Source organism: Oreochromis aureus, linkage group 18 (genome assembly GCF_013358895.1).
Source record: "Oreochromis aureus strain Israel breed Guangdong linkage group 18, ZZ_aureus, whole genome shotgun sequence".
NCBI lineage: Eukaryota > Metazoa > Chordata > Actinopteri > Cichliformes > Cichlidae > Oreochromis > Oreochromis aureus.
The window spans coordinates 1,832,003-1,852,852 of NC_052959.1; the positions used below are offsets into that span (position 1 = coordinate 1,832,003).

Here is a 20,850-nt window from a genome sequence, read left to right on the forward strand (position 1 = left end):
GGTTTCAATTTCCTCCCTAAACAAAACCAGGTTATAAGATGTCTTTATGTCTTTTTAACAATAAGTATTTGTCTCTCTCACTATGTCCACTATTCAATATGTGAGGGCTCAGATGGCTTTGGATCTCAAGTCAACAAATGTCTGGAGAATGCTGAGTATCTCTATGATCAGCTGCAGAAAAGGACAGAATTTGAACTAGTCTTCAAAAACAAAGTGAGTGTGCTCTTTACAGATATTTTTCCAGAAATACTGATTCTTTGATAGTACTATATGCCAAACCAATTTTTTGTTCAGTTTGCACTGCAACATGACCTTATGTTGGAGACTGGGTGTACATGGTACATAGCCACTTAAAATGGTGATTTTTTCACCATCTTTCTATGTAAGTTGGGTTCAGATATTATATTAGAGGTAACACAGAAAGTTGGACTAAACCTCCATTTTATAACAGTATCTACTGTTACTTTAGCAAAATACCAATACTTTTTCTGTCCAGAACACATCATTCCAAAAGGCTGGAATGATCACGTATTCAACATCCAATTTAGAATAATCCTAATGCTGTGTTTGCACAGTGTCATGGTCGCCAAACCACTCCATGTCTACAGGTGTAAAGATTAATTTCACATCACTCAGAGATCAGAGATACCACACACCAGGTACCAGATGGTTCTGGAAAAGTTTTTGGAGGGGCTACCCGGGGGGAGCAAGGTGGATTCGCCGCCACCAGCCAGCGAGCTTGGAGGCAGCCATCACACTGATGGAGGACAACCTGGTCGGGCGGCCAGAGAAGGTGGAGGGTCACGGCCAACCGGTCCAGCTCTGAGGACAAGGTCACACCTCCTTGTGTCGTGGTTCTTGTGTCGTGGTTCCTCACCCCAAGGACAAAAGGAGGGAAGCGAGAAAACCCAGAGATGCGCGTCTTACACCTGCCCTGTCATTTCATTAAGGGAAATTTAGTACACCCGGAGGCCTTATTCCACACCCTTCCTTGAGTGGTCGGTATCATGACAACAACAGAGGTTTTTTATTAATTCACTGTGACACAATCAACAGTGGCAAGAGTTACACACAGATCTTAAAATAAAATGAATAATGTCATTTGGGAGACATCTTTGCCTCAAAAGGTCTTCTCCTGGGAAAGTCCTGGGTGGACTGGTTCTCAGAAGTGTACAGAATGTGATAGGTCAGCTGACATATCATAAGTAGGTATTGGTTAATTGGTTAGGTCACGCCCAAGTAGATGTTGGACTAGAACATTAATGATGAGGAAGAGAGGGGGGTGACATAACCTCCATATGTCTGAAAATAATACATGCATGAATAGCATAAGAAGGATACTATAAATATACACACAGGTCAAAAAAAACAAACAAAAAAACCCAACCAGGGGCAGTCTTTAATGGTAAAAGCACGTTTGAATTGGAAAACAAGATTACGTCAACACATGGGAACATATTTGTTAAAAAATCCTAATTTATGTCTCTAAAGTTTAGACTGAAGTGTAGACTAAAGATGAGATGTCTAGAACGCTACGCCTTCTTTGGCTGAAATAACAAGATTAATTGAATAAACATTACTCATGTGAGAGTAATTTAACTGATAAAATTAGGATAAAAAAATAAAAAATAAATAATAAATAAAATTTATTTATTTATTTATTTATTTTTTTTAAATAAATTTTATTTATTATTTATTTTTTATTTTTTATCCTAATTTTTTGTCCTCCTTTTTATCCTCCACTGTTGAAATATTAGTGACAAATTGTTGGCTGGTTAGCTGCATGGTGATAACAACAAAACATAAAAATTTAGCACACCTAGCACGCAGCAGCACAGATTGTTCGATCAAATGTGTGATATGGACAGAATTCCACAGTGCTCTGTGATGTGGCAGTAACAAGCAAAGTGACAACCCATATGGACCTGAACCAAGTCTAACTTACATGCAACCAGGAACTGTTGTGGGACATACATGTTTTGGTTTGTTTGTTTTAACTTTAACTAGTTTAACTAGTATCTAACTAGTTAGATTTTTTTTTTCTTCTCCTTTTCTCTTTACCTTATTTAGCTCTTTGGTTTCTCATGTATTGAAATGAACAAACATGGTTTGTCCCTTTTCCTCCCTCAAACAGCCAGAGCACAGTAATGTGTGTTTCTGGTACATCCCTCCCAGTCTGAGAAGCTTGCCACCTGGATCTGACAGAGATAGAAGACTCCATCAGGTCAGTGCACATCATCACAGTGGTTAAGTTCTGTGTTATTGTTGTAGCAGATATTTCTTGGTTTATTTCCTTGATTATTTTCTTATTTTTATCCTTGGGTTTCTTAGTTAGCTTTGGTACCTTTTAGAAGTAAAGCTATTATTATTAGTGACTGTTATGATTAGGCGGTTGTATCATCGTCTTTGTGTTAGCTATTTGTGTCATGTTACTTCCTGTGTCATTTTGATAACGATTTGATAACGATAGTCTGCATCTGGGACCTCTTCTGTCTCAGTTTCTTGACGAGTTTATAGTACTGATGATGATCTTTAACATATTTCTCTGCAGGTTGCTCCTCGGATCAAAGGCAGGATGATGGAAAAGGGCTCTGTTCTGATTGGCTATCAGCCGTTGGGAACCAAAGTCAATTTCTTTAGGTGTGTGTTTTCCAATCCTGCCACTCAACAAGAGGACATCGACTTTCTGCTGGATGAGATGTGCAAGCTGGGTGCTGACCTTTAAAATGTTTAAGTTAACAGGTTTTTGATGTTTATACAAGCAGAAAGTAATTTTAGTTTAATTTTAGCCTGCATAATATGCATTGAAGTAAAGCCTGACAATAGCGTACAATAGTGTAGAAGCTTTCTTGATTTACATTCCAACTTTCCACAGATTTAATAATTCAGCATTGACTGTTATTGTCATTTTCTACTCTGGATTTTTTTGTCTAATCAACAGGTCCTTTAACTTTCAGAAACCATCTGAAATAACCAAATGATTAGAACAATGACGCTGTATGTCTTCATTGTTCTCATCATTTTTTATGTATTGTTATGATGTGTAAGAAATAATTGTGGAAGATGTGTTCTGTTGAGAGAGGAAGTCCCCTGGCTTACCTCTCATTACATCTGAGACAGCGTAAAAGGACTTAACATTCAGGACTTGACATTTATATTAAAAATTATACAGAGTGCATAAGAATAGTCTATCTACATGTGGTTTTGTTAATAGTAAGTCATCTTTATTCTTAATCAAAGACATGAATTAAATATAGGTCTGATTAATGTTAAATGAGAAATGAGTTAAGTAATGAAAATGTTTCTAATTTGGGGATTTTGTATGCATACATGTGATCCGGTTTTGACATACAGATTAGTCTCTGTGTGTGTGTCTGTGTCGCCAACCCATCATTATACATAATTCTGAAAAAGAGAAAGGGTATCAAGTGTTGTAACCGTGTGTGTGTGTAGACAAGAGGGATGGGAGGAGGGAGTGAGTGAGAAGCACTGAGCAGCAAAAGAATGTCTGGCTATGAACGGCACGATTTAATAAAAGAAATTGCATTGAGTATATTGTGATTGACAAACACAGCATTTGAGGAGAAAAAGTTTTCCTGTATATGTGAATTAAAAAGCAGTTATGTTTAAATGAATGTTCATGTGAGAACGAGCTAACGATAAATTAAGTAAGACTGCATAATCAATGTAACATGAAGTGTATTCATATATGACTGAATGTTCATATGCAGTGCAGCTTTCTATGTTAAGAATAACACAGAAAAGAAGAAAATGTAATGAATTGATTTTAAAGTTTAAGATTTCAAACTTTAACTGTGTTAAATCAAGTATGTGTAAACGTTAGAGAGAGGATGACAAGGTGTGGCGGAGGAGAAAGGATGGCCGGGTATAAAAGTGTTGTGCAGAAGACATAAGTTGTTCTTCCCTTTGTCTTCTGTGAGACAAGCAGTACAGAAGATTGGATCTCAGAAATTCACAGTTGGAAAACCCAACAGAGATACCAGAGGGATAAACCACTGCCCAAACTTTTAAATTGGTTTTGTATTGTTAGGCTTTTTCTATGCTTATTTTTGTTGTGGTAGATTATAAAATCAAGAGGATTTGAATTCCCACTAAGCATGAAACACTAGATAAGCACATCCTCAGGCTTGGTGTTCTCTCTCCAACCTTTCTCCTCACAAAGATCAGAACAAAGCCAGCATTAGCTCAGAGTAGGTTAATTGAATAAACATAAGTTATTTGATTCTCTTTTTTATCATTATTTGACTCTGCTTTCCTTTTCTCCTGCTAAATTCATTTAATAAAACATCCTGCAATTAAAAAGTCTCAATTGTGGACATTCCCCTTTTTCACCCTTTGTGAAAAAGGAAAGGTAGAAATCTGAGTATTAATCTACATTAGTACAAATAGCTCTTACACATTACCCCAGCATTTAAAAGTAACAGACCCTTGGGGCTAAGCCCAGTTATATTTCAAGAGCACTGACCTACTAGTTGGGGACGAGTGTGGCTGGTAGGACCAGGCCTGCAAGTCTAATGAAAGTTCCTGTGTGTGTGTGTGTGTGTGTGTGTGTGTGTGTGTGTGTGTGTGTGTGTGTGTGTGTGTGTGTGTGTGTGTGTGTGTGTGTGTGTGTGTGTGTGTGTGTGTGTGTGTGTGTGTGTGTGTGTGTGTGTGTGTGTGTGTGTTTTTTTATCCAGGGAAGTCAGGGTGGACACCTGGGGGCTTTGAGGCAGTTAGTACTGGGTGAATCCCTCACCCATCAGCTCCATCTAAGCCCTGTATTGGCTATTGGTAAGACCCACATGATCAGACATTCAGATTAGTTAGACAGAGAGCTGATCAACACTTCCTGTGCAGGGGTACTGGGGTCCCCCAGATCGATACTTCACTGGTTTAAATAGCATGGCTGCTGATGCATGAAATACATGTCCTAGGTAACACACCTCCCGCTGGAAGAAGGCACACTTGGCCTGCTTTACCTTCAGACCCTCTTTATGCAGCCTCCCCAGCACTACCCCCAACCTTTCCGGGTGCTGCTTATCATGGAAGTTTTAAAATAACCGGCAAACACCGTTAAAAACCGTGAGCAATATTTGAAGTGAGTTTAATAAACACATTGACATGTGGAGAGAAACACTCTAGCCAAACTCCAGGGTGATCTCTGATGATTGCTGCCTCCCTCACATCTTATATACACACACAGACACTTTCAAACAAAGACAATTCCACAACACATCACGTGAGTCTATACCTTCAGCTCAGCTCATCCTGGAAACCTTCTCTTCAGAGACAGAGAATTACGACCTTGTTTTCTGCTTAGCTGTCACCTAGAGATTTACATCCCTGATAAGCAGAAGGAGCCCCACTACCTGCTTAACGTCTCCCATGAACTTACAATGGCCCCACTGTGTATGTGTATGTGTGTGATGGAGCATAAGACCCATTTGTGATGCTATCCTACATGCATACAACTGGTGAGATTTTGATTCTACAAATACTAAAGTGATATGGTTAAAATATGTGATCAATATATCAGAAAAGAAAACTTCCACCACATGCTCAACAGTAGAAGAGAAGACCACAATGTCATCCAGATATAGGAGCAGTGACTGACACTATTGATCACCAAAGGTCTGCTGCATCAGGAGCATCACTAAGGCCAAAAGGCATGCGTTTCCATTCAAAGAGACAAAACAGTTTACAAAAACAGTTTTTGGATGATCTACCTCACCAACTGGAACCTGGTTGTAACCAGTAGCCAAATCCAATGTGGAAAACCAGCATGCGCCTGTAAGAGTATCTAAAGACCTGGTCTTACTATTATGTGGCCTATAGTCAACACACATCCTGGGACTACCATTTTTCTTTCTTACCAACATGGGGGATGCAAACGGACTGCTACTCTCCCTGATTACCTGTGTCTCAAGAAGTTGATTAATATGCTCTTTCACCAGCTGAATCACCATCATGAGCTGAAAAAAACAGGGCTGTACCATGTGAGAAGAAACAGCACCGTCTTCTGGTCATCTACTGTCAGCACTGACAGATCCACAGCCTTTAGCGGGTCTGACACGGACTCAGAAACTGACTGGGACGCCACTGTAGCAGCACAAGGGAACACCACCAGCAGGCAAACTTACCACTATGACTTTAACCAGTGTACCAACCCTGGTCCAGAGTAGAGAAGCACATCAATACAACTCACATTGATAACCAAAACGTTTGCTATGGCATTCTCCATCCGCACCAGAGCAGGAGAAGCAAGCAATCCAGCAGGGAGCCAGACACCAAGTGCTCAAACAGCGCGTCTGTGCATTCAGGTGTTTAGCAATATAGAGGTAAGCTAGGTTTCTTGTGGTCATCCAGACAATAGATGGATGCTCAGTTCTTTCCATCTGTCTCTGTCCTCTGTCTCTTGGGAGGGTTATTGTGGCTTCCCACCCTCACTATCAAGTACATTTTGTGACAAAGACACACAGACTGTCTCTCTGTCTCTGTTTCTCTCACACATACACACACATCACAAGAAAAAGGGATTGAATGTTTAAATGTGATCCATCCATCTTCTTGCACTTATCTGGGGCAGGGTTGCGGGGGCAGCAGCCTAAGCAGAGAAGCCTTAAATGTGATGTGAACGTGAATACTTTATGTTAAGAACAACAAAGAAAATGGAATGAAGTGACTTTAAAGTTTAAAGTCTGATAGATAGAGATAGATAAAAATTTTGGTGGACATCAGATGATTGGCCAAAATGTGAAGATTTGGTGTCCAGTGGGAGAGGAGGGAGAAAGAGTGAGCAGGTATAAAAATGAGGTGAAGAAGAGATTCGAGGTTTTTCCTTTTTGTCTCCTGTGAGATGAGCAGTTCAGAAGATTTTGGATCTAAGAGGTTCACAGTTGAAAATTCCAGCAGAGACTCTAGAGGGGGAACCAAAGTCCAACCTGCTAACCTGTGAATTGATGTTGGAATCTTTGACTTTTCATCTGCTTTTCTTGTCAGGTTAGATGCTTAATTCAGAAGGATTTTGATTTCCATAATACTTCCAGTGAATGCTCAGCTGCTTTCCTGTTGGGTGATTAGCATCAAATCAGAACTCGGGGATAAGTGCATCTTTGAATCCATTTCTGTTCATCCTCTCTCCAACCTCTCTCCACCAAAGATGAGAACAAAAGTAGCATAAGCTCAGAGTAGATTAGTTAGATAAATATCCTTTGTGATTTGATTATTGTTTTGTGATTTTTATTGTTTGAGTTTGCTTTTGTTTTGCTCCTGCTAAATTGCTTTAATAAATTTTCCTGCAATTGTGTAAATTTTGGACATTCACTTTTTAACCTTTTGTGAAACAGGAAAGGCAGAATAGTAAAAATAATCTTTCCTTGAAGCTTGCTGTCTAGGCTACTAAAATCATCCCAGAAATAACAAGTGTCACGATCAATAAGGGAGCTACCGTTACAGGTGGCTCTGATAGGATTCGACCTGCAAGATTACTCAGGTTACTTCTTATTAGGGTTAGCAGGGAAGATGCTTGGATGAATTTAAGGTAGATATTTAGCTCGTGCTGAACTCGGCATTATCTACTGGGTAAGACTCATAGGATCAGGGCTAAGTTTTTTAGTCAGGGAGCTGAAATGAACTGTCTTCCTGTCTTGTGGGCCTACTTGTCGACACCTTTTATTATATTTTCCCCTATTTTCTCCCCTCCCCCCCTTCTTTTTTCTTTCTCTTGCCTGTCCTGCCTTAGAGATGTTTCCAAAACCAAGGAAAATTTGAGGTTATTTTTTGTTGGATGGAGTGGATCAGGTTTTAACTGTCCTTTTCCCAATGAAGCTGAGAAAAGAAACTGACTCCACATGAAACTCACATATCACATTCTCAAGAAAGTGTAGGAGTTGCCTGACATGGGACTCATTTTCATGGATAGACTTGGAGAAAATCAGGATGTCTTCTAAATAAACAAAGACAAAGTGATTAAGAAAGGCCCAGAGGAAGATCTAAAGACATGGAGGGAGAGTCCAAGTTAACAGAAGGGGAGGCTGATTTCAATGGTGATGACATCAGATAATCCAGCCAAGGATACTGTTTGTGCTCAACTCTGTGTTTGGGTTATGGAGGCTTAACCAGGGGTGACCAAGAACCAGAGTGCAAGGTGTCTTTAAAAAGTATTAAAAAAATCTACTTAAAAGTCTGGTACACTCCTGTTACCTTGTTTCTACGTAAAATGTCTATGAACAGCCAGATCAGGGTTCATGCCCTTATCAAACACACTTTTGAATTTGGTGATCAAATTATCAAAAGAAAGATTTGGGTCAGTCTTTAACCCTGACACCATATCAGCCCCAGAGCAACTCCACAGAGAAAGTAATTTTTGGACTGTCTAATTCATAGATTTTACTTTACTGGCAGAACACTTGGAAACTGTAAGATAAACACCACATTTCTTTCTCAAATCCCCTGTGAAGATGTTGTCAGAGGCTTCTCTAGAGGCGTGTTACCTTTTGGTTCTGATCCAGATGACTTTATCATACCTTTTAATTCCACAAGCTAATGAATGATTGTGCCTTGTTTTCTGGAGATATGGTGCAAAATCTTGTCAGCCAAGCTGAGCAGCCTGGATACACAGTATGCAACGAACTGGGTTTGAGTTCGCTCAGTCTATAGTTTTGTCTGCATCATTCTGTCATGGTCATTTGTCATTGATGCAGGAGGGCTGGTCCCACTGCTAAGTTTTGTAGAGTAAAAAGTCAGGTTGCAAAGACTGGTGCTGGGTCTACGACTGAAGTTGAAGTACACACCCATATGGCTGGCTCTGATTTTCTTTGAAATTCCAGTGGTTTACTTGGGGACTGAGGTTTGTACACAGCTAACTGAGCTGTATGTGGTTGATCCACCACATACAGTTGGTTGATCGTCCTCATTGAGGATTTTGATGACCCCAATATGTTGATAATGACCCAAGTGGCGGCTGTGCAGGGGCACCCTCCCCTTGATTTTTCTGCTTTGTCATTGGCTGACCTGTCAGATGAACAATCACAGCTGAGACTAGCACTTTTGGAGAAGCATAGCACAATTTTACAATTAGGATATACCAGTTTAGCGGAACATGAGAATCCTTTAGTGGATAATGCTCCAGTATGACAGCAGCATTGTGGGCTCCCAGTATCTTAATACATGTAGTAAATCTTCAGTTAAACAAATATAGATATTATGGATCTTGAATAAAACACTGTATAAAGGAGATCTTTATACAAAGGTATCTAGTTTTGTTTTCTGCATTGACCGTTGAAATACTTTTGATCTTTTCATCTTACTGTTGCTAGTGCCTCCATGAACAAAGCAAAGAGGACATTATACTTGGCCCCACTGAGAAGTGGGAAAATTTGTGAAATCAAATGAGGGTAACTAGGTCTTGGTAAGTTCAAAGTGCCAAATAAATTAGTGTTAAAAGTAATTCCCAATTAACCCTGTTGAATTTCTGTCTGCAATAAAGCTAGTTAAGACTTGCATTCGATGACTGCATCAAGTGTGAATTCCAATTCTGGAAAAAGTTCTCACCTTTCTAAGCACCCAATTTCACCGCTGAGAAATTATCACTGACTTAGGGTGAATGTTGTTAAGTAACCATTTTTCTTTTTTTAACCTGAAGAACTGGTTAAGTTTGCTATACCAGTCAGAAACCTGTGCATACAAAGTAATGTCTGACAAGCAAGATAGGGTAAAACAAAACACTTAAATTATGTTTAATACAATGCTTTTATTGAAAAGTAAGAAACTTTTTAATAACTCAATTTAAATTAAAAAAAACCAAGTGTTGACTTGTGTTGAAGTGTGGTCACTGTCAGTACCTTGGGTTCCTTCCACTCCCACCTGAAGGAGGAATAACCAATGCAAACTTCAGTAAGATGTGAGAAATTGTGGTGAACTGACACAACACACTTCTCTACTTTGCACTCAGGGCAGTTTCTTATGCAAAGATGCTTTGTTTTCATTCAAGCACCGCTTTTTTCTAAACACTTAACCTTCACAATTTCATACAGTACTTTTATCTATGCCTAAATGCTTTCCAAGATTTACAAACACTTCAACGGATGTGACACGGCAAACTCGGGGTTCAGTATCTTGTCCAAGGATGCTTGGACATGCAGACCAGAGGATCAAACCATCGACTTCCTGACCTGGTCTACTAACCAGGTCCAACCTTTGTTAGCTTCCAAGATCAGATGCCATCAGCCTACCATTAAGGATATCAAGTTAATGATGTTGTGCTACAGAACTGTAGTGAAACGTTGTTTTATACACAATATTTACCTCAGTTTGAGTTGTGAAGTTACTGCATAATTGTTGGTAATGTTAGCATGATCAGCTACACATAAACCAAATTGACCAATTGGTACTCAATTTTAAAATCAGATCTGCCCCATGTGAGCAGAATTTTTCATCCAAAGACAAGCCAGGATCATTTAGTGACTCACCTTTCAACTTCCCAGGTCTGCTTCCGGATCCATTGCAGTCTTCCTGCTGGCCATTATGCTTTTCTGTCGACAAAGAAGTAGTGTTACCTCAATTAACTTAATACGAATGACTGGTCCTACATGGCCACTCTTTCATTAGATGGCCTAGATGCATTCCGCTGCAATTTTTCATCAGGTTTTTAAAGTACAGTACGTTAGTTCTATGTATAGTATACAACAGTGCATTCCCAAATTGAGTATGTCATCTAGCACTCCAAGATTCCTTTGGTCAGACTGTCAAATATATAAATCAAAGACTTGAAACTAAGGCCATCTGAGAATAAAGTTTTTGTGGAAACCGCTCCCCCCTTTGCCTTGCACGTGTCTTTGTAATAGCAAACTTGCTTACCATGGGCATGAAGCTACTTCAGTCACACTGTGGGACTGAACAAGTTTGCACTAGAAAAATGTGACAGCAAAGATACCTCGAGTCTTTTTTTGGGCAGGCCTTCAGATGACTCATTTTAATGCAACGCTTGTATCTCATTACCTGGACCTCTGTTTCGCCACTGACCATTCCTCTTTGAATTTTTCTGCATGCAGAATGCTTCAGCTTTTCCATCATTTGCCTTTTTCAAGTCTATGGAGATAAATTGCAGTTAGAGCACTATACCCCCATGAGAGGAAAAAAACAATTTAAAACTAAATAAATCAGACCACCTGGATATTTTTGAGGTTTTCTGTTTGATCCCACGCCTCCCTTCAACTCCTTACATAAACACTTTAGACCCTGTAGTTCAGTACACTGGATTGCACAGTCTACTAAATTCCCCTTTGATGGTGTCACTTGAGCCATCTTCTGGTCAGTTGTTGGCACACCCAGTTCCACATTTCTCATTTGACCATCTACTTTTTGTGCTGCAGTCGCCACCTCCATTTGTGTGTCATTTTGGAGAGTCATTTGGGAAGTGGATGAGACTTTGTCCTCTGCTGCAGAGTTAATGAGGCAGGTTTCCTTTCTCTCAACTGAGCTTTTCTCCTCTTGCTCATATATAAGAGTTCCCTGGTTTGGGCTTCGGTTAGCCTCAGGCTCCGAAGACCCATGGTCATTCATATCTTCATCAGTGGAGGCAGTTAAAATTATACCCTGCAGGGTAGTAAGTGAAAGTAAAGGATACTTTTCTGAAGGAACTGTGCTGTGGCTTTCTTCAGTTCCTTTTGTTTCAGAGACTTCAGTTTCACACACCATGTCTGGGTTCTTTGGAGGACTTTGCTTCTTAGCTGGGGTACTAAAAGTAAGAACACTTTCTGACACCAGAACAGAGTCAGGAGAAGAAAATCTTGAAGATTGCCTTCTTTCTTTAGAAAATTTACCAATTGGGTCATCTTTTTTGGTTGACCATTTACTATTTTCAGCCCTCTCCATCTCTACAATGACTTCAGGTTCAAATACGCTATTCTGCTGTAGCCACTCCTTAGTAGGAATGAAAGGAGCTAGAGACTCCACAGACCAGACTGACTCATTAATATTTTTATTCATCTGACATCTACTTAAAGATGTGTGCTTTGGAGTGATCTCTGTAGGCTCTTCATGTGTCTCACTGCCATTTTCTGTCCCATTGCGGAGTGCATTTAGTGCCTGCAGAATTTCATCTCCGTTAGATAGACAAGGTTTAACAAGCATTTCCACAGAATCTGCATCTCTTGTTGACAGCGAAAAGGGTTCTAAAAGAGAGGGAAGTCTGAGGATCTTAAAGACCATTTCACTGTCCTTAGAACTTGAAATAACTTCAAAATCTACATCATCAGCACTGCTAACCACCACTGGATAATTCTTTGGCTTACTTGGACTCTGATAAACAGACTTTTCACTCTCCACTTCATTTTCATAACATTGAATCTCATGATTATTTTGGAGGAGTGCCTCAGCTGCTGTTGTCATCGCTTTCTGTGATGTACCACCTCCCCAGCTTAGAATGTCAGGAACAGAGATGCGCCTCTCTTTGACTTCATCCTCTGTTTGAGAAGAGCTACATACTGGCCCCATGCTATCCTGAGAACTCACTGACCACATGTTGCAATGTGCATTTCCGCAAGGAGGGATAAGAGAGGGCTCCTGAATAGCACCATCCTTACATCCCTGTATTTCTTGAGTTTCCCTTCTAGATGACTGGACAGTAATCCCTGTAGGATGCGCCATGTGACAGCCATGTTTGACTCTGTTTGTGCCAGCCCCTTTGACCTGTTCTTTTGCCTCAGTACTGGCCAACATATAGGTCTCAACCTCAGCTGAGCCTTGTTTTTGGGAACTAGAGCTTAAGGATGAAGGAGAATTGGAGGCAGTTGCACGTCCAGAGTCTGAGCTGAGAATTGGGCATCCCTCATCATAGCCACCTCTGTGTATGGGTTCTGTTTGGACCTCAGAATTCACCGTTTCTCTAACAGGGGTAGTATGAGGCAGGCGAATTCTGCGAGTCTGGTTTAAATTTTGAAACGATCCACCAGGAGCATGACTGTGGGCTTGGGGATGAAGCAGGCGTCTATAGTCGACTGGTTGTACCTGAGGGTGTGGTACAATGTAAGCTGGAGACTCCAGGTAAGGGGGAGGAGGAAGTGGGGGCATGACCATACCATATCCTTAAAGAGAAGGAAAAAACAAACAAACAAACAAACAAACAAACAAACAAACAAACACATACACACACACACACACACACACACACACACACACACACACACGTGTGAAGGTGATCACTTTGGAATAATATACAGACAGTGCCACCTTACAGTTCAATTACTTTACAAGACATAAACATGTCACTGCTCTGTATGGGATGATAAGAGTTGCAGAGCCATTTTACACATCTTATACATTTTAGAAATACTGAATCTTGCATGCATACATGTAGAGAGAGCAAGGGCTACAGTATGGGCTCAAATTGTGGTCATAATTTGTACTTTTAAATCAAATGCGTATTTGTCAACCGAGTTCCGTAACCTTGTAAACCAAAATATCTGAAAATTTTATGTTTGTGCATCTGTAGACGAGAATATTTGTGTGTAAAAAAAATATTTATTACACATTTTTTTCGTTAAGGTCTGGTTGCACACACACGCAAAGCAAAGCAAAAAAAACATACGTGTAAAACTCTGCGCTCAGATTCCTTGGCTGTGTGTGACTCAACTATGGGCTCAAAATGTGGTCATAAATATTTTGTACTTGTAAATCAGGATTTGTATGTGTAAAAAAGAATTTGTGCGTGCGTAAAAAGATTTGTATGTGTAAAAAAGATTTGTGTGTGTGTAAAAAGATTTGTATGTAAAAAGAATTTGTGCGTGTGTAAAAAGATTTGTATGTGTAAAAAGAATTTGTGCGTGCGTAAAAAAGATTTGTATGTGTAAAAAAGATTTGTGTGTGGACTTAGCCAAAAACCCCCCTGCAAGTTACAAGTACGAATTTTGACCCTATTTTTCTTCCTGTCATCTGATTGGTCAATGTCATGTCAATCACAAATGTAACAATCCAATCAGAGAACAGATGGGTTTGGCTGTCGAGGGGCACTTTTTTACTGAACTGCAGGTCCTTGAAGGAATAAATGCCCTTTTACATGCCAACCCAGCGTTTTCCTTTATCACCACGAAGAAAACAGTCTGTGGTCGTCCGAGTTTGGTGATTTTTGTGTCACAGGTCTACGTGCTTTTATACAGGGACTTCCACAGACTTTTCAACAGCGCTATGGCCAGCAGGGGGGCAGTGTTTTGAAATGACAGTCTTCATTACAAAGCTTTCTTCGTTATGAATTAGCATACATGTTTTATTGAACATTTGAAGAACTAGCAAAAACCCAGAAACTGTTGTAGAGGACATAAAGTCAGAGATAGAAACGACAAGGAGCAGGTGCATCTAGTACAGGTAGAGCTGCTGCAAAAACCCACAGAGCTCAGCAGCCAGCGCAACAAATTCTGGATCCTTTGCTTTTAGTTAGCAGTTAGCATTAGCAGCACATCCTGCGTCCGATGTGAAAGGACCTTTATGCTGCGCACTGTGACTCACAGCATGGTCCCGGGTCAGCCCTGACTTTGTGTTAAACTAATCCTAAAGTAATAATGGTATTTCTAACCATTGACATACCACAACTTTATCCTTTCAACAGCTGCTGAAAGTAAGGGGACCTAGCTGCTATCGGATATTTATATAGAGATCCTCCAGCTTCAAACTGTATTACCCTTCAAGGACCTGCAGTTCAAAAAAGTGCCCCTCCGACAGCCAAACCCATCTGTTCTCTGATTGATTGTTACATTTGTGATTGACATGACATTGACCAATCAGATGACAGGAAGAAAAATAGGGTCAAAATTCGTACTTGTAACTTGCAGGGTTTTTTTTGGCTAAGTCCACACACAAATCTTTTTTACACATACAAATCTTTTTTACGCACGCACAAATTCTTTTTACACATACAAATCTTTTTACACACACACAAATCTTTTTACACATACAAATCTTTTTACGACGCACAAATTCTTTTTACATATACAAATCCTGATTTACAAGTACAAACTGATTTACAAGTACAAAATATTTATGACCACATTTTGAGCCCATACTCAACTTACACATACAAATTTTGACCCGATTTTTGTTCCTTTCAGCTGATTGGTCAATGTCATGTCAATCACAAGTTTAACAATCCAATCAGAGAACAGATGGGTTTGGCTGTTGAAGAGGCGCTTTACTGAGCTTCAGGTCCTGGAAGAATAAATGTCATTTTACATGCCAGCCCAGTGTTTCCGTTCATCACCATGAAGGAAACCGGCCTGTGCGTGTCCAAGTTCGGTGATTTGTGTCACAGGCTTACGTGTTTGTACAGAGACGTCCAGAGCCTTTTCAACAGCGCAGGTGCATCTAGTACAGGTAGAGAAAAACCCACAGAGCTCAGCAGCCAGCGAAACAAATTCTGGATACTTGGGGCTTAGTTAGCATTAGCAGCACATGCTGGATCCGCTGTGAAAGGACCTTTATGCTGCGCACTGTGACTCACAGCAATGGTCCCGGGTCAGCCCTGACTTTGTGTTAAACTAGTCCTAAAGTAATAATGATATTTCTAACCACTGACATACCACAACTTTATCCTTTCAACAGCTACCGAAACGCTTGTATGACCCCTATGGGATATTTATGTAGAGATCCTCCAGGTTCAAACTGTATTACCCTTCCAGGACCTGAAGCTCAGTAAAGCGCCTCTCCAATAGCCAAACCCATCTGTTCTCTGATTGGATTGTTAAATTTATGATTGACATGACATTGAAAATTAGCTGAAAGGAAGAAAAATCGGGTCAAGATTTGTACTTGTAACTTTAAGCTTGCACGCAAGCTTAGGGGCTTGAGCGCAGAGTTTTTCACGTAGTGTTTTTTGCTTTGCATGTGCAACCAGAACCTAATGAAAAAAAAAAAATTGTAACTTCTGTAAAAAAAAAAAATTTTTTTTCTTCTTTTTTTCTTCTTCCAAACAATTCCCCCCCCCACAGCCAAATTCTCATCTACAGATACACAAACAGAAAATTTTCAGATATTTTGGTTTACAAGGTTACAAAACCCAGTTCACAAATACGCATTTGATTTACAAGTACAAATTATTTATGACCACAATTTGAGCCCATAGGCACAGCACCAATTTAATTTATAAACTAATGAAAATTCTCAACTTACCCATGCCTAGGAAGCCTGGAAAGGGATTATAAGGCAAGGGCCACTGGTATTGGAGGAACGGGGGTAGAGGTGGAGCATGAACATAAAACAGAGGTCTGGCAAAGACAGGGTGTTGAGGATGAGATGAAGGTCCAGGATCTTGGCTGGTGCTGTGTAGTCCTGGATCCTGCTGTGTAGAGTTTGCCACGTCAGCGTTAACTCGAACGTGTGGGTTTGCTCCACTTGGCCCTTCAGGAGCCAGAGGAGGCCTGTTAACCGCCGCTGCCATGTTCAGTCAGCCTACATGGAAGGGGTGTTAGTTACGAATCTATATTGTATTAATAGGAACAGTTAAAAGAAAAAAAGACGACATTTCTACCTGCAGGACAAATCTTAGAGACATTACACACTGGGAATGAAGGTCATTATTCTTCATTTAGCATATGCCATACAGAAACATGACCACATACAAGGAGAGAGTAAATGGCCTGGTTTGGAAAGAGAGAAACCTGTGCTATGGTCTTTAGCCATCATCTCTCAACCCAGTGGGATCTATGGCAGATTTGATATGGCCCAAATCCTTACTATGGCACCAAATTTTCATTTAGTTTGAAGCTGTGTGTTTGTAACTCAAAAAAACCTTTACACGATTGGCAATTTAACATTTCTGCGAGGAGCAGCATCAGGTTTAAATGTTCAGAAGGTTAACAGTTCAAGAAATACATTAAGTTGGCTTGACAGTAGTGTTCATACATCAGCTGATTTCTTGAAAAGAAAAAGTGGGCCATGGTGTAAGATTTAGGACCCACAATGGGACGATCAAAGAAAATGGAATACATTTGCAAAGATAAACAGCATTTTCTATCTAAGCCTAATTAAGAGAATGAATGAGTCAGAAACAGAAAACCAATAGGACTGAACCTTGAAACTAGCAGATGGAAAAAGTTCATCAGTCATTGTCATACTAGCACAATTCAAAAATCCTGCTTTGATACATTAAAAAACAAACAAACTATATATATATATAAATTTACCTTGTCAAGGACCTGAATGGTTAACTGACAGAGCAAACACAAATGAAATAAAAGTGGCGATCAACACCTGATCTTAAGTAGCTCCTGATTAGACACATGTGTCTACTGTGTGCTGATTTGGAGTTTGCAAGAGGTCTGTAACACTAAGATGTCTTGTCGGACTGACATCTAAACACTAGATGGAGCCAAACTTCAGACAAATGATGGATCTAATGAGGCTGTTCTGGCAGATATATAGATTCCAGTCTTCTATTAAACATTTGCTACAATTACATCTGGATACTTTTTTTGCACTGAAGTATCAGAAAACTAACCTGTGCTCATATAAGCCATTTCATCATACACTAACTTGGTGGCAAAAGCCCAAAGTATGATACTGGGATGTGGGTTGCACAGAGTCAAAAAAGAGCCACCAAAGTGATATTCTACCCTGTAAAACGATAAAGAAATTATAAAGAAATGATAAAGAAATATTGACATGACAGTAAATCTATTTAAACACTCTTCTGCCATGTTAAGGATCCTATATGTGTTGCATTATGTAATTTTAGATTTTAACCCTCCTTTGTCCTTAACACAGGATTACCACTGCCCCAGAAAATATCCTCTAATGCCGTCCACAGAAGATAAAGTCTGAAAAGGAATGGTCCATATCTGATCTCACCAGACATTTACAGAACAATCAAGCTATCTTGTGAGGTTCCTTTTGCTGTATTATCAGTGTCAATATTGGTACTTCAAACACAAGGAGAAGGAAAAAGCTTGTACTGTCAATTTGACCTTGAGAAGGTGCATAAGCCAAGACCCCAAGCACATGGAATAGGGCAGAAAAGATTTGTTTAATACTAAATATCTATGATATCTAATTATACAGATCTTCACTTTCAAAATAGATTCCTATAAGTGATGCATGGATCATTGGAGGTTTAATGTAACATTTCAAACAGAATGTACGTCACGTCAGAAAACTGCAAACACAATGACCATCTTTTATATATATACAACACATCATAACCTCTTTGCTTTTCTTCAGCGTTATCCCAAGAAACACAAATGACCAGCACAAGAATAATATTATTTAGTAATATTATTTATTATTTGAATACGGAGCAGGATTACTGGCTGTGTAGATATAAACACAAAAAATCAAATGTGCCTGAGTTCATAAGAATTTCTTGCAGGGTGCCACTGTTCTCACTTTATAAATCTGCCTAGAGTAGTATGTTGATAAAACTCTCATCTTAGAACACCCAGCAGAGAAGCAGATTATGGATCAGCCTAACTTGCCTCCTCACACCTGATATCAATGTCTTTCATAATAGCAAATGGAACTACAAATGCACTTAAAGACTGTTTTTACAAAAAGCTGAAGAGCTGCGGGGAGGAGGATACAGCTTGCATTAGTACAGATTCCAGTAACACTTTATAACATGACCTGCAAATAAGGCACAAGTTCTTACGCACATTTTGCAGGCAGCGAGTCAGGTTTTTGCAGGAAACAATGAAACAATCACACTGTCGATTCATTTAAAAAAACTGTATTTATGAAGTCACGGTTCTATCTTACTGTCTTTTAAAATATTATGCGCAAATGACATGTCTACACTTTTTCATTTTTAATGGGGACACAGTTACCATAGATCATTAAAGCTATGGCATTAAGGAAACAAACCCATAAAAGACTTACAGTGTTAGATTTAAGTCTAGTTTTTACATTAATTTTGGAATACAGCTTCTGAAATTATTGCAGTTTCATGTCACTTGCATGTGTATCCCTTGTAAGAAAGGACATTTAAATGACTCTGATCAGGGCATGGTTGTGCTGATATACTTGGATTTTACCACAGTCTCCTTTAGGGTTACTGAGAATGGTCCAAAAAAGAGAAGCTATCCAGTGAGCAGCAGTTCTCTGTGTGAAAATACCTTGTTAGTGTGGATGTTTCTAGCAGGAAAGGCATGGCCAAATCTAGAATCTTAAATAATCTCAAACTGGTTCTTAAAACATGAAAATAAGTTCATTGTATTCAAATGGCATCCAAGGCTTGATCCAATAGAGCACCCTTTGAATGTGGTGGAATTAGATATTTGAATCATGGATGTGAAGATGACAAGTCTGCAGCAACTGTGTTATACTATTATGTCAATATGGTGAAATTCTCTGAGGAATGTCTCCTTGTTAAATGGTAAATGGCCTGTATTTATATAGCGCTTTACTAGTCCCTAAGGACCCCAAAGCGCTTTACACATTCAGTCATCCACCCATTTACCCACTGGTGATGGCAAGCTACACTGTAGCCACAGCCGCCCTGGGGCGCACTGACAGAGGCGAGGCTGCCGGACACTGGCGCCACCGGGCCCTCTGACCACCACCAGCAGGCAACGGGTGAAGTGTCTTGCCCAAGGACACAACGACCAAGACTGTCCGAGCCGGGGCTCGAACCGGCAACCTTCCGATTACAAGGCAAACTCCCAACTCTTGAGCCACGATCGCCCTCTGTAAAACTATACTACAAAGAATTAAGGCACTTGAAGGAAAAAGGGGGTCCAAATGAAGCGGCCAGTAAGTGTAGTATTAACGGCTTGTTTGTAAAAGCCATTACATTTGTATTTTGTTGACAGCAAATGGCCCACTGCAGGGAGAGGCGTGGTGCAGCAGGGTCGAGGGGCAAGACCAGGGAGGCTGATGGGGCAGCTGCAGCTTATTTGTGGTAATCAGGTCTCTCCCTTTTCAGTGATGCCAGGAGCTGGTGACACCAGAGTGGAGTCAGGTGGAAAACTGAACAGTCCAAAGGAACATTGGTGCCAAACCGAAAACATTGTGCAAGCACAATAAAAGAAAAAGAAACCCATAACAAGAACACTGTGTGGTCTCAGTTGTGTGTAGGGTCACAATTTCTGGTTGTGCAAACAGCACCCATCTTTGTAGGTATGACTGCGTCTCTACAGAAGTTCATGTACTCAGTAAAACAATCTGACAAGTCAGCCTGTCTGTCAGTTTCTATACTGTTCTCCCCTGTTTCCAGCAGCACATTCCAGTCTGTGCATTCAGATCAGGTCCGTAGAGCTTCAGTAGCATCAGGTGTTCCTGACTGTAACTTTAATGTCGGAATGTCTCTGCAGACAGGATTTGTAACATTTCTGCAGAAATAAGAAGTGAGGTGGGAGAAGAGGGAAACATGATTGAAGTCTGCTGATATTGTGAATATGAATGTTTAGTCTTTATCCAGTTTCATGGAGAACTTCACACTGAACTTCAGCTGTTGCCTTGGGTGGAACAGAGTTTTGTTATGATATGATTTGAAACACAGTTTATAATCAGTCATTTACAGATATTCCTGATCTCAACTTGTTTAAAGCACAGACAGAGAACCAATTTCTTCCATTCTAACCTTTTCACCACAGTGGGCAAGGCCAAAAAGCTGTCAAAAGCTGTCAGGGACAAGACTGTAGATCAGTACAAGGCTGGAATGGGCTACAAGAACAATGGTTATAGTGATTATTCAGAAATGGAAGAAATGTAAAATAATCACCATTATTTTTATACATAAGTCATTTGTGAGAAAAAACATAATCTGAGCAAAGCATTTCCTTTCACGGGTTTGAATTAAATTCAATAACTGGAGCAGACAGAACTCAGCAGCCACAAGTGCAAACAAGCCATCACCCATGAGACAATGTC

The 20,850-nt window shown here is 39.9% G+C and overlaps 2 protein-coding genes across 2 annotated transcripts in view; one reads left to right on the forward strand and one right to left on the reverse strand.

Annotated features, from left to right (window-relative positions):
• Window positions 1-2,814, forward strand: part of gad3 (glutamate decarboxylase 3) — a gene marked incomplete at its 5' end in the record, with an annotated part of 29,162 nt that extends 26,348 nt beyond the window's left edge. Inside the window, 3 exons of the mRNA XM_039602375.1 lie at window positions 106-213; window positions 2,135-2,224; window positions 2,552-2,814. Of these exons, the coding sequence (XP_039458309.1) occupies window positions 106-213; window positions 2,135-2,224; window positions 2,552-2,725 (372 nt within the window). The remainder of the gene's footprint in view (window positions 1-105; window positions 214-2,134; window positions 2,225-2,551) is intronic.
• Window positions 2,815-9,731: 6,917 nt separating this feature from the next.
• LOC116322641 lies at window positions 9,732-17,264 on the reverse strand. The gene is made up of 6 exons (XM_031742758.2): window positions 17,172-17,264; window positions 16,159-16,437; window positions 11,169-13,085; window positions 10,999-11,088; window positions 10,470-10,532; window positions 9,732-9,864 (listed from the first exon to the last, which is right to left on the reverse strand). The coding sequence occupies exons 2-6, from the start codon at window positions 16,424-16,426 to the stop codon at window positions 9,836-9,838; spliced, it is 2,367 nt and encodes a 788-aa protein (XP_031598618.1). The 5' UTR covers window positions 16,427-16,437; window positions 17,172-17,264; the 3' UTR covers window positions 9,732-9,835.
• Between the last annotated feature and the right edge of the window lie 3,586 nt (window positions 17,265-20,850).

Bases quoted from the DNA above. Each gene is read 5' to 3' on its own strand.
- LOC116322641 (XM_031742758.2), bottom strand. From the start codon at position 16,426: ATGGCAGCGGCGGTTAACAGGCCTCCTCTGGCTCCTGAAGGGCCAAGT. The intron at 11,089-11,168 runs GTGGTCTGATTT...TTATCTCCATAG, and splicing joins AAAACCTCAAAAATATCCAG to ACTTGAAAAAGGCAAATGAT. The intron at 9,865-10,469 runs GTGAGTCACTAA...TTCCTCCTTCAG, and splicing joins CAGACCTGGGAAGTTGAAAG to GTGGGAGTGGAAGGAACCCA.